The following is a 14,367-nucleotide window of genomic DNA, read 5'->3' as shown; positions in this document are numbered from 1 at the left end:
CTTTTAAGATTAGCACACTAGCTTGTAATAACTATTTCCATGATTAAATAGATTAATTTTAAACTTATAAAACCTCCCACAACTTCCCAGAATTCACTTCCAAGCCCCAAAAGTCCAAAAACCATCAAAAACCCACGTACTGGCCATTTAGAAAATTGGAGCCGCCTCCAATTTTAAGTTGAGCCGGCTCCAATTTTAAGTTGAGCCGCCTCAACTCTTTGTGGAGCTGGCTCCACTTCAATGGAGCCGCCTCCATTGAAGAGTGGAGCTGCTTCCACTTCCCCAGCCTCTGTTTTTCCTTCTCTGCTTCCTCTGTGTTGCTTTCTTCGTGTCCGGCAAAGCCTCCGCCCTCTGTCCCACCTTTTGTTAAATATTTCTAAGGTTCAAATTAAGTCCTAACAAGCCTAGAAACTTCTTTAATTCCAACATGAATTACCTAGCAAAAGCTTAAACCATGAACGCAACAGTTTATGTTTTCTCCGTTTATCTTCTTCGCGTCCGGCGAAGTTCAACCCTCCGTTCTAGAATTTTTCTTAAATTCCTAGGGTTCAATTCAAGTTCATTAAATCCTACAAACTCCTCAAATTCTCTTATGAAATTAATGACAAAAATTTAAAACAAAAACACAACAGTTCATAGTTTCAAAAGCGAACAGGGGTTTAAAATTGTACAGAGACTCTATCACGCATAAACATCCATTTTAATAATTAAATTAGATTCCTGGAGACTATAGAGAATGCACAGAACACAAGTTTATAGGAAGGAGATAGAATGAAACTTGCCTTTAGGTTTCGGTTTGAAACCTTACAACGCCGTTTATGGAGTTTCCGACGAACTCCTACTGCTCAGTTTTATCTCACAGTAACCATACCTTCCTCCTTGACATGAGCTTCAATCCAAAGCCCTTTCCCAGTTCCCTTCATGTTTTCCCCTCAACCTCTCTCTTTTTCCTCTCTCCAGACACTACGTGAATAGGGTTTTCTCAAACCCTTGCAGACACATATATTGTTCTATATATAGACTTTTATTTAAACCTACGTCTAATTCCAATATGACTTAAAAGTCGGCTAAACCTAACTTCTTAACCCAACGTGAATACATAAAACATAAAACCCTAATTCAAAGAGGTAAATAAAACAAAGAAAATAAATAAACAAATTTTATAGCTACCAATTAAAAATTACCAAATATAAGCTACCAAATACACGTCAAATAAAACATCAATAATCAATTAACAATTAACTTATAACAAACTCAATTTAAACAATTAAACTAAAATAAATACACCAGTAATTAATTAAGCAAATAATAAAAGAAAATCACCATTTATCAATTAAGAAAACAAAACACATACGTCATATAAAAAAAACAATGCAATAAAAACCCAAAATTTAATTTCCATTCCCATTTCATCCTTTTGAAAACTAGGGGTATTACATCCATGTAATTTCCGTTCAGCCATTTCCTTTATTGTTCATTTCAATTTAGCCGATTTACTTTTCAGTCCATTTCAATTCAGCTAGTTCATTTTCATTTACTTTTCATTGTATTTTACTTCTTTTAAGCACTTTAGATAAAAAGTCCTTACTACAAATAAGGCATAAAAAGAACCTTACTGGGAGTTCTTACTAGTCTTTCTCCCAAACAATCGCCTGAGAGTCAGCCATCTGAAAAAGGGATAGACTGGTGTTCGAATTTACAATTGTAAGTGTTTTGTACAAATACTCTGGCACGTCCGCAAAGAGTCCATCGATCGGCGTAAAACCGCGCGAACATATTTTGGCACGCCCGGTGGGACCACTAGTGGGTGTTTAGAAGAGGCAAAAATGCCACCACGGCTTACGAAGAATTCTAAGGCCATGGTTACTGAAGAAGAACTGGAGGAAGGACATCAGCTAGATCAGGCTGAGAACACTGCATCAGGCCCTACCGATGAGCTAACAGTGATGCAAGCACAGGTGAGTTCCTTGGTAGATGCAATAGGAAGGATGGGTGCATGTTATAATGACCTCCACGAAACTATGTTCTAACTCTCAGCTACCATTTTGAACTGGCCGACTAAGGCTAGCAGCTCCAATAATCAGGAATCGGCTCTTCAGCCGAATCTGTCACAATCTACTCAGCCAGAGAGGGCCATTGAATCATCACAACCATGGCCGCCAGTAATGATACTTCAACTAGGTGCAACATCAAGTCAGCCGACTCATATGCCACCAACCTGGGCTGAAAATCATCCGCAACCTTCTGTGTCAGGTTTAATCAGCCACCAGTAGTAACTCCGTGGCCACAGGTAATTCCACCAAACCCTTGGGTACCTTTGAACTCGGGGGGCAATCAGATCAGGTGGAAGCCACTGAACCCACTATATACTCATGTGCCACCACAGGTTGGGCTTGGGGGGTAGAACATGGCCAATCAGCCACATGATTGGCCGAATTACTATCAACCAGTGGCTAATCATCCGCCAGTTTATAATCAGGTACCGCTAGTAATAAATCAGCCACCATAGGTCATGCTAGACAGAGGACAATTAGCTAATTTACTTACCCAAGAATATGGCTTGGAACTTAGAGGTGCAGGCCGACCAATTTATAGAACTCCATATCCAGAAGTGGTAGATCAAGTTGAGTTTCCTAGAGGATATAAAGTCCCTAACTTTGTAACCTTTAGTGGCGAAGGGAGTCAATCGATCGTGGAACACATTGGCCGTTTCACAGTTCAATGTGGAGAGGCCAGTGTGAGCCCTTGGTTAAAATGAAGACTTTTTCCTAACTCTTTGACAGGGGCAGCTTTTTCATGGTGTATACGTTTACCTCCTAACTCTGTTTTAAATTGGCCACAGATGGAGGAGTTATTTCACAATCAGTTCTACCGTACGGAGACGGAACCAACTCTGGCCAATTTATCCAGGCTGAGCCAATTGCCTAGTGAATCGGTCAAGACATTCATTGCAAGGTTTAGGAGGGCAAGATTGAGATGCCGTGTAGCTCTTCCAGAATAGGAGTACATTCGTTTAGCCTTGAACGGCCTTAATTTTGAACTCCGAAGGAGGTTTGAAAGAGTCTCATTCCGTAACATGTATGACTTGGCCGAGAAAGCTACCAGGTATGAATTGGTCCTCAAGGAGGAAAAGGAATGGAAAAATTCCTCGAAAGGTACATACTATTGGGATCCCAATTATGAAGTTTTTTTAACCGATTTGGTTGAAGAAGAAGATTTTGATTCTAATCTTGCTAAAGTTATTATTAAGAAACCTTATGTATGTGAGGTTTTGACAAAACTGAAGGCATCTACCAGTGGTACTCAGCCATTGACTTCATCGGCCAAGAAAGGTACGGCCGATACTAGTAAGGTTTATACGTTTGACTTGGCCAAGACAAAACAAATTTTTGATCATTTGTTGGCCGACAAACAAATTGTCCTGCTAAAAGGACACAATATGCCATCAACCACTGATTTAAAAGGAAAAGAGTTCTGCAAATTTCATAATTCATGGAATCATACTATTAACAATTGTTATGTATTTAGAAATGTGTTGCAGAAAACAATTGATGAAGTTGCATTGAAATTTCCTAAAAAGAAGCCGGAAGTGATGGGGATTGATGGTGATCCATTTCCTAATATTTTAAATACCAACGTTATCAGCCTGGCAACTGAGAAAGTCGCTGATAATGGTAGACAAAAAAGAGCACCAAAAGTTCTTAGTAGTTCGTCATCGTCCAGCAGCGATGAACAGAGGGTAAAAGACTTGGAAAATTAGTTGAGAGAAGCTCAAATTGCCCTCATCAACCACGGTTATTGCCCAAGTTGCAAAGGCCGTGGGAATAATCAAGACAGGAGGGGCTATTTTCAATCGACCAGGAAGCGTAGTGTCCATAAGAGGTTAGGTTATCAGCCTAGATAGAATCATGAAGAAGTTAATTGGCCAATATTCAGAGAGAATAGGCCGAGGGCAGTAAGAATCATTCGGTCAGAAAGATCTGTGGCCGATAGAGTTCTGTCAGAGCAACATTCTTATCCTCATTTCAAAAGGAAACCAACAATCCAATCAGAAATATGGGTTCAAAAAGGGAAAGAATCTAGCCATGTTAGAACGGTCAGACCTCCTTTAGTTAATCATGGCAGATTGACTCAAGTGAATCATTCGAAGTTTCCTAAGCAGCCTCCTACACGTACTTAAAAAAGGAGGATGCAAAGGAAAAATGTAGAACTTAAAAGGAAAGAGGATAAAATTGACCAGGTTCAACCAGCTAAGGAAGATGAACCAGAGGAGGCCGAAAACATGAAGGTTGCTATAACTTTTAGGAATGAGACATCCTTTTATGAGGAGAAAGATGATCAGCCAGATCAAGATCCCAAACATGCGGCTAAGTACAGAATTCGTTTTGGCTCTCTTTCGGATGAGTGAATTGTAACATGGTATTTATTTTACCCTTTATTTTTAAAGCAAGGATAGAGCCAATGATGAAAAGGGATGTCAAATCAGCCAAACTTGAAGAGGAGGCTGAATCATCAGAAATCAAGAATGACTCGAAGAGTTCATCGGTCGGGGTAGGATTGGTCTCTCCAGGCCAAACAACTGAGGCAATAAAATCATCTTTGAGAAACCACATTTGGCCATGACACAACAATTGAGGCCATTGTATGTTAAAGTATGGGTTGAAGGTCAGCCAATTAATAGGGTGTTGGTTGACAATGGTTCGGTGGTAAATGTCATTCTAGCAACTACTTTGAAGAAATTGGGCAAAACCATAGATGATGTGGTTCCAACCGATGTAGCCATCAGTGGTTTTAATAGGGGATCTAGTAATACCAAAGGTATTCTGCCTTTGGAAATTACTATTGGTGGCAAAACATCCTTCACGGCCTTCTTTATCATTAATTCAACTGCGGCCTATAATCTCCTTTTAGGCCGAGATTGGATTCACCCTAATATGTGTATCACATCAACAATGCACCAAATGTTGATTTTTTGGGATGGAAATGAGGTAAAAATTGTTAAGGCTGATAACAAACTCTTTATAGCTAAGGTGTATTCGACCGAAGCTGCACTTTATGAAGAAACTGTTGTACCTATCAAGTTTGTAGGCATCAACAGGATGGGTCGACTAACAGCAGCAACAATGAAGAAGAAATTAATTAATACTGATATTGAAGAGTTATTGATAGAAGCAGCTCGGCAGAAAATTGATATTTTCAGGTCGACCATCAAAGAAATTGAAGATGTTTCTAATGGATCACACGACTAAAGAATAAATGAAGCGGCAAGCTTTCAGGGCCGCTTGTATAAGACTGAAAGCATATTTGGCTGAAAAGAGATTGGCCAAAGAAGAACTATTATATGAAGAGGTATCGGCCAGCACAGCCGATATAGTTCAGGAAGGTTTCGAAAAATTGGATGCAATCCAAATTGAAGATCTGGAGTCAGCCCCTTCCAGGATGGAAGATAATAAAGCAGAAGTGCAGGATCCCTTATTAGAAAATAATGTTGGTACTGAAAAAGATCATCGGCCATTATTTGTTAGTGCTTTGCTTGAGCCTAATTTTCAGGCCGATTTGATCAAGTTACTAAAAGAATATAAGGATTGATTTCCTTGGAGTTATGAAGAGATGCCTGGCCTATCAAGGGACTGGGTAGAACACAGATTACCTATCAAGAAAGATTTTTAGCCTTATAAGCAACCACCAAGGAGGATGTCCTTGGAAGTAATGCTCAAAATTAAGGAAGAAATTGAAAGACTTCTTATGGTAGGATTTATTCGAATAGTTAGGTATGTGGAATGGTTGTCTAATGTCGTTCCAGTAATAAAGAAAAATGGCAAACTTAGGATTTGTGTGGATTTTCGTAGTTTAATTATTACCACTCCAAAAGATGAATATCCAATGCCAATGGCCGATCAATTTATTGATTCAGCTGTTAAGCATGAAATATTGTCTTTTATGGACGGCCATTCAGGTTATAATCAAATCTATATAGCCGAGGAGGATATTCACAAAATGGCTTTTAGATGTCCTGGGTCAATTGGCACTTTTGAGTGGGTTGTGATGCCATTCGGCCTGAAGAATGCAGAGGCTACTTATTAAAGAGCAATGAATTCAATTTTCCATGATATGATTGGCCGATTTATGGAAGTTAACATAGATGATATAGTTGTGAAGTCATCGGCCAAAAAACAGCATTTAGAACACTTAAAAAAGGCCTTTGAAAGAATGAGAGTCCATAAGTTGAAAATAAACCCATTAAAGTGTGCTTTTGGGGTATCAGCAGGGAATTTCTTGGGATTTTTGGTACACAAACGAGGCATAGAAGTTAACCAGAATAAGGCCAAAGTTATTATGAATGCTATGGCTCCAACCAACAAAAAATGGGTGCAAAGGTTTCTCGACCAAGTAAGTTTTCTTAGAATGTTTATTTTTAATCATGATGGCCGAGTACATGCTTTTTCTCCTTTATTAAAATTGAAGTTACATGAGAAATTTCATTGGGATGAATCCCATCAGAAGGATTTTGACAAAATAAAAGAGTATTTGGCAAACCCCCCAGTAGTAATGCCTTCAAGGAAGAAATGGCCATTGAAGCTTTATCTGTCGACCACAGAAGAATCAATTGGTAGAATGCTTGCTCAGAATAATGAACTAGGGAAGGAACAAGCTGTTTACTATTTAAGCAGAGTACTAACTGATGTTGGATGCAGATATTCTTCAATTGAGAAACTTTGTTTATATTATTCAGCTATGAAATTAAGAATATATATGCGGCTGGTTGATATTTACATTCTTTGTCAAACTAATGTGATTAAATATATGCTATCAAGGCCATTAATCAATGGCCGAATAGGTAAGTGGGCATTGGCCTTGATGGAATTCAATTTTATTTTTGTCTCATAAAAATCAGTTAAAGGAAGGGTTCTGACTGATTTCTTGGCCGATCATCCTTCAACTGATATTAATCCACAGAAATATGATGAATTGGAGTCATCAGCCATATTCCTAACTCCTTGGATATTGATGTTTGATGGATCAAGCACGGCCGATGGAGCAGGGACAGGTATTGTTATCATTTCACCAGCCGAGAGAAAGACTTCATTTTCATTCTTCTTAGATTTTAAATGTTCAACTAATCAGGCCGAATGTGAAGCACTTATAATCGGCTTGGAAATTCTAATTGAAATAACTGTTGGGGATGTTAAGATTTTGGAAGATTCAAACTTGGTACTAAGTCAAATTACTGAAGATTTCAAATGTTTAAGTTGGCAATTAAGGCCGTTTCATTCTCTGGCCACTTCATTGTTGAATCAATTTAATACTGTTCAACTTAAGTTCTGGCTGAGAGGACAGAATAAGGAGGCTAATACCATGGCCCAAGCAGCCTTTGGAATTAAGGTACCAATTGGAATGGAGGATTGATTGATAAAAATCACACGAAGATCATTACCTTCTGCTGAATTAAGAAATACTATGTTGGCCGATTCCTGGGTAATTGATATAGAAGATCTGGCCGATGATGATTGGAGAATACCGTTCATAATGTTTCTCCGAAATCCAAACATCAAGGTTGATTGAAGTATCAAGAGAAGGGCAACCAACTTTTTACTTCTTGATGGGGATTTATACAGAAAATGCCTTGAGGATGGACTTTTACTACAATGCATTAGTAAAGAAGAGTCACTTCAGGTTATGGCCGAGGTGCATGAAGGCAGTTGTGGAGCCCACCAAGCTGGGATAAAGATGAGATGGCTGATTCGAAGGTATGGATATTATTGGCCAAGGATGAGAAAAGGATTGCATAGATTATGCAAAAGGGTGTCAGGCTTGTCAAACACATGGGCCGATTCAAAATGTACCAGTAAAAGAATTACAGCCAATAATCAAATTATGGTTGTTCAGAGGTTGGGGCCTTGACGTTATAGGTAAAGTCAATCCACCATCAAGTGAAGGCCATCACTGGGTGATTGTTGCCATGGATTACTTTACTAAATGGGTTGAGGCTAAAGCTTGTAAAACAGTTGATTAACAAACAGTGATTAACTTCATGGAACAACATATTGTCCATAGATTTGGAATTCCAGAAACATTCGTTTCAGACAATGCAATAGTGTTTAGGGCAGTTGGTGTGCTACAATTCGGCCATAATATGAACATTCATATGTCAGCCTCTACACCATACTACACCCAAGCAAATGGTCAGGCCGAGTCCTCAAACAAAATTTTGATAAAGATCATTAAAAAAATGATCAAAGATAAACCAAGAAGATGGCATGAGACTTTATCTGAGGCTCTATGGGCCTATAGAAATTCAAAAAGAACAGGCACAGGGGTTACACCATTTATGTTGACTTATGGCCATGATGTTGTTCTGCCTATGGAAATGAAGGTTAGATCGGCCAGGGTCGCATTCTAAAATAATTTAACTCCGGCTGATTATACTCAAGCAATGTTGACAGAGTTGGAAGACTTGGTTGAAGTTAGGCTGGATGTTTTGGATCATATCATGGCTCACAAAAGAAAGGTAATGAGGATCTACAATAAAAGGGTAAAACCTAAGTCTTTTGCTGAAGAAGATTTAGTTTGGAAAGTCATTATGCCAGTAGGTAAGGTTGATAGGAAATATGGAAAGTGGTCTCATAAATAAGAAGGGCCATATCTAGTTCATTAAGTCCTGAGTGGAGGAGCATACAGGCTGAAGTATCTTAGTGGCCGATTGTATGATTACCCCATTAATGGCAAATACCTTAAGAGATATGTGCCAACAATCTTTGAAAGGGAAAATTAGAGTCAGCCAGTACCTTTAGCTTACCATGTGTACCATGTGTAATAAAATTCGGCCTTTTTATAGGCTAATATAGTTGTTCAAATTTTAAATAAAAAGGAAAATCTTGTTGAAGTATTGATGATTGTTTAAAGCAGCAAAAGAGGCCATTTATTTATTAAAGTGTAGAAGGATTACATCATTTGAGTTCATACACTAAAATGGCTACAAAAAGGGTCCCATTGAAATAAAAGGTTTACATGTTTGCAAATTTCTTCTTGAAATCGGCCCAAATCACCAATGTGATACCCCTCGGATCCGAGACACGGGTTGATCAGGCCCAGGCCCAAACCCGAGGGATATTAAACAATTAATATGTAACCGAACATAGAATATAAGATAAAATAAGAAATAAAAGTAATAAGCTGAAAGAATGCTAATTGAAAATCCTTAAAATAATAATAATTATTGAAATCTGTTAAATCCAAACTACATAGGTTTACGACTTGGGAATCTATCCATTGGACCCCTTATTAAAGATTCTCAAACCGAAACTGAAATAAAAGAAATAAAATCTAAAGCTAACATAAAGAAGATTCCTACATAGTCGGAGGAATGAATATCTGTATCTGCTCTGCACGTCCAAGCTCTAACCCTGGAACTGACGAACACCTGAAAAATAAAGGAGTGGGTCAGGCCCAAATGCAAGTCCTGATCTACTACAATCCAAATAGTAATCCGGTACGCAGATACATCCTAGGAAGACTCAACAATATCTAGAGTAGTCCATATAAGTATATAGTACACACTATAGGACGCTCGCTAGTCCAGTAGGTCTGTCTCAGCCTAAATAGAAGGCAACATGCAAATACGCACCCTAAGGTGGACATGAGTACCTAGACCTACCAGGGAACAACACCTATGTCCAATTATCCATCCTAGGCGATATGCGTGCCCTAACCATGGTCATGATACCAAGCTCATACCACGACACCATATAATATATATATATATATATATATATATAAAGTCCGTACTCCTCCTAATACAGTATACCATCCATCTGTGTAGTGGTCTGATATATGTATAACAAATCCGTCCGGAAACCATAGTAGATCATTCAATTCACAATTGATATGACACATGTAGGTGATGGACTTAACCTTTATGATTAATCCATACATTAATCCAAATTTAGGTAGGCCAACTGTCTGAACTAGTCCATACCTAGTATGTCACCGTCCCATACCGGTACATACCATCCTCCAGTTAACAGAGTTAATAAAATAGTACTAGATAGTCATCAACCCAACTCCTAAAATATGCATAAACCAAATTAATCCATAAATATAAAACTTAGGCATTCAGTCCAGGCCTAGAAATTATATTCCAACCATTAAATTTGCTAATTATGAAACATAGCATGTACATCATGCATCAAATCCACTAATTGATAAAATTAACTGAACTGTTATATCAATTTACTTCCAACCAAACATAAATAATTCCAAGAATTTATTATGCTTATAAAATTGTCTAAATATAATTAAAACAGTATTAAACAAAAATCCCAATTCCAGTCCGTTAAATGACAAAACAAAAGTATGCAATTTACTTCTCCAAACAGTGTCATAACTGATGCAATTTATATCCAGTTTTAATCATCAGTTAATTCCATCCATATTTACATCTAGTTATACTACTATATGTTTATACCATAATAAAAATATGACTAGCAGTTTAAGATTATACAGAGAAATCAAAATTTCAAAAATAGTAGACAAAAGAAAATTAATTCTTCAATCATCCTCCTACTGTTTTCTGTTTAAACTAAAGTTAATTCCATCCTCAATATCTACTTGTAACCATGCTTCTCAACATTTTTATAAGTCTTTGGCAATGATTTACACCCTCCAGTAGCTTTTAAATAACTTTAGAAAACCAATTTTCAGCCCAAACGGACCTTAAAATCAAAATTCTGGGCAATTAAAGAGAGAGCAGGCTCTAGAAAAAATTTGAGCCTGCTCTTTCCATCTAGAGCCAGCTCTAAACTCTTTAGAGCCTACTCTAGTGCACCAAGAGCTGGCTCCTCCTCTTTGGGAGCCGGCTCTAAGGGTTTTGGAAGCCAGTTCTTCCTCCTTTAGCAGCCTTTTATTCGTTTAAACTTCGTTTTCTTCGATTCCTGTGAGTACCAGTTCTCTGTAGTACTTTTATTACATGTTTTTAAGGTCTATTCCAATTCCAGATTGATTATAAAACAAGGATATAGAATGATATTTAATCAAGACTTGAATTGAAAAACAAATTGTTACCCAACGGAGCAAGGTTACAAAGTTACAGTTTTTATTACTATCTTTTTAAAACAACCAAGAACAGGTTTATTCCATGAATTGAAACATTAATTAAACATGCATAAAGGTTATAATTAAGCCTTAGTTTAATTCCTGGAGTCTTCCTAAACACGCACAGAACACATATTAAAGAGATAGAGCAGAACAGAACTTGCCTTGAGTTTCAGACTTTGAAACTCTAATTCCACAGTTTCTGTATTCTCCCTTGAACTGCTCTACCAATTCCCCACGCTCTGATTCTTAGCAGCCCCTTATGTTACAGACGTAACCTTATGTTTGTCTAAAACCCTAAACCCCAGTACGTGTATGTATTTATAGACCTAACATTAACCCTAATCCATAAATAACTTGGCCCATTAAAACCCTAAATTCAGATAAATAAAATAACTACACCATGAATAACTAAATAACCTAGTTAACCAATTAAGGTAAGTCAAACAAATGACATAATAATAAGCAATTAATTTAATTTAACTCAGTGAAAGAATTCAAATAGTTAATTACACCAAATAGAAACAATTAGACCCATCAATTAAATTCAAGTACCAAAACAATTAAACCAATTAAATAATTAAATTAAAGCAAGTAAGTAATTAAATGCACTAAAACAATTTAAAACAATTAAACCACACCAAAGAAAACAAATGCAATTTAACCAACAAAATAAATACCAGGACTATCTTTTTGAAATTTAAGGTATTACAACCAAGGACTGATTGAAAGCAACCATGGCTTGTCTCTTTGATTCTTCTAATTTTGGTAATTCTTCACGAAGATTTGCATACTCGTGAGCAAGGTCTTGAGCTTCAAACTGCAATGTGGCAACCTCGACAGACAAGATGGCCTTACGAGCATGAATCTGGTCGATCTCTTTTTGAAGGACTCTCTCTCTTTCTTCAAGGATGATGAATTCTGTGTTCACTCGGTCAAAGATAGAAGCTTGGATCAACAACTCTTCACCAAGAGTATCTTTCTTACTTTTGCTCTTATCAAATTGGTTGATTGATTCATTGGCTTGAAAAATCTCATCAGCCAGAGCTGGAAGTTGACCTTTGAAAGTAACAATGGTGGCTTGTAGATCGACATGGAAGTCTGGATACTGGCTGAGTGTGGTAAGAACAACCGTGAGCTCACTTTCAAACTTGGGAAGATCAGCAGCATCTCTTTGCAAGATTTCAACCAAACTTCTTTTGGTTTCTCCCATGGTTTGTATTGGAACACTGGCTAAGGTAACTGGGGTCACTCCTGAAGATTCACTCTTTCTTTCCTCAGTCATTGAAGCCACCACATCTTTGAAGAAATTACTCAAGGCTAGGAGGGAAGATGCAGGAGCTTTTGGTGGAGGAAAAGATGCAATAGCTTGAGTTTCTTCATGTACAACCTGTCAAAAAGGTTAAAAGTTTAAATTTTAAAGTATGAGTAAAATTACAGGTATGAAATAGTCAATACTTTGGATGATTCGGCCATAGTTGCATCCAAATGTGACTGATGGCTGATCACTGGTGGAAGAAACTCTGGCCGGAGAACTGTGTTATCTCCCTAAGAAGAGGCTTTGGCCGGAGTGACTTGAACATTTACATGTACCTCAAAGGGTTCATGAAAATCCTTCAAAGGACTGAAATTCCTAACTGGGCTATAGACCAAGTCAATAAGTGGAGATTGCTATAAAAGAAAATCAATGATGTTATCAAAAGTGATGAAGTTAAATGTAACGACCCAGACTCGGAGGCCCGAACCGTTAGCCGGGTCCTTACTCGAACCCGAGGTTATCTTCGTTAAACGCATCATTTCACGCATCAAACATCATCATAAGGATCATTGTTGAGTTTTCATAAGGCTCAAAACAATTCCCCACGAGTCGAGAGAATAATAACAAGAAGAAAGAACAAAAAAACCAAAAAAAAAGCACTTCGGTCGACCGAAGTGGAGCTTCGGTCGGCTGAAGCAGACCGCCAAGAAGTGGTTAACCGAAACCCTCCATCGGTCAACCGAAATGAGAGATCCAGAGAGTGTGAAGATGGTTCGGTCGACCGAACCCCATTTCGGTTGACCGAAACAGGAGATCCTGAGAGCATCAGTCTGGTGACACCATTTCGGTCGACCGAAGTGGCTCCCTCGAGCCCTGAAGCTGGAATTTGACATACTGCCTTATGAAATGAAAGGGGATCTGAATTGGAGACTTTACAATGATTCCAACTCGAATTAAATCACTAGATATGAGTTACTTAACGATCATGGACTAAAATACTAACACGTGATCAAGTAAAACGTCATTGGAATTAATTTCATGAGTTTCAAACTTAAACTTTACGTCATGAACGATTTACATCAAAATAAGTTTACAATATCGAGTTACATTATTATTTACAAACCAAATGAACTTAATACACTTCATGGCAAGATCTTTACAAAACGAGTTTAGGTTCTACAAAATATCCCCAAAAATGTCCATTCATGTTCCCTCAAGACTGTGATGGATTTTCATCCGCCAATTCCTTGCTATGACCTAAAAAATGTTAAGTATGTAGGGTGAGTAATTTGCTCAGCAGGTGGCACTTAAGACGTGTCTTTTGTGTCCCCGTGAATCCATACAATGAATATGACAATGGGAAACAGGATCATACCATGTCGGGAGAATACAACATCGTATCCAATCTCGACATAAACAATACGGTGCAATGTAATGCAATGCATGCCGATGTCGCTCCCCATTTTCAACATTCAAATCCATCACTTTTCAAACTGTTAATGTAACCCCCTTAGGTACCCCCTCAGCGCCAAGAGAAGGATTGGCTACTGTCCCTGACCGTTGGTACCTCTGCAGCGTCATTATGGGGCCCAGATAGCTCAACCATGCTAGGGCAGTCTCCCTAGTTCCCTCTAGGTTACATTAACCTATTGGCCTTTTGGTGACTCCACGGCGACTGGGTTTTCATAAAACCGTTTCATCAAAACACTTTCCCGAAATTCCCCATTTTTATTTTAAAACAATTTATCCCATTTATTGCCCAATGCCAATGCATAGATATATCAATGCTATGCATATATATTTATCATCCCACAACTAGTGCAATTTTAATCAATAAGGCATGGTTTACAAGAATTACTAAAAAGATCATAACATGCTTTTATACAACAAAGATCTAGCATGATAAATACTTAAAACACAACACTTAAGCATGTTTTTCACATAGGTCATTCAATATACATGATCACCATTAACATATATACACAACAACCAATAATTTGCTAGATTCTACATAAATT

The 14,367-nt window shown here is 37.8% G+C and overlaps 1 protein-coding gene across 1 annotated transcript; it reads left to right on the top strand.

The window, feature by feature from the left end:
• Positions 1-6,549: 6,549 nt before the first annotated feature.
• Positions 6,550-7,407, top strand: LOC132270032 (uncharacterized). The gene is made up of 2 exons (XM_059771251.1): positions 6,550-6,838; positions 6,896-7,407. The coding sequence occupies exons 1-2, from the start codon at positions 6,550-6,552 to the stop codon at positions 7,405-7,407; spliced, it is 801 nt and encodes a 266-aa protein (XP_059627234.1).
• Positions 7,408-14,367: the final 6,960 nt, after the last annotated feature.

This window comes from Cornus florida, unplaced genomic scaffold (genome assembly GCF_030987335.1).
Source record: "Cornus florida cultivar Cherokee Brave unplaced genomic scaffold, ASM3098733v1 CherokeeBrave_3.0.0_Hap2_Chr08, whole genome shotgun sequence".
Taxonomy (NCBI): Eukaryota; Viridiplantae; Streptophyta; class Magnoliopsida; order Cornales; family Cornaceae; genus Cornus; species Cornus florida.
This window is presented reverse-complemented; position numbering and strand designations above follow the sequence as displayed.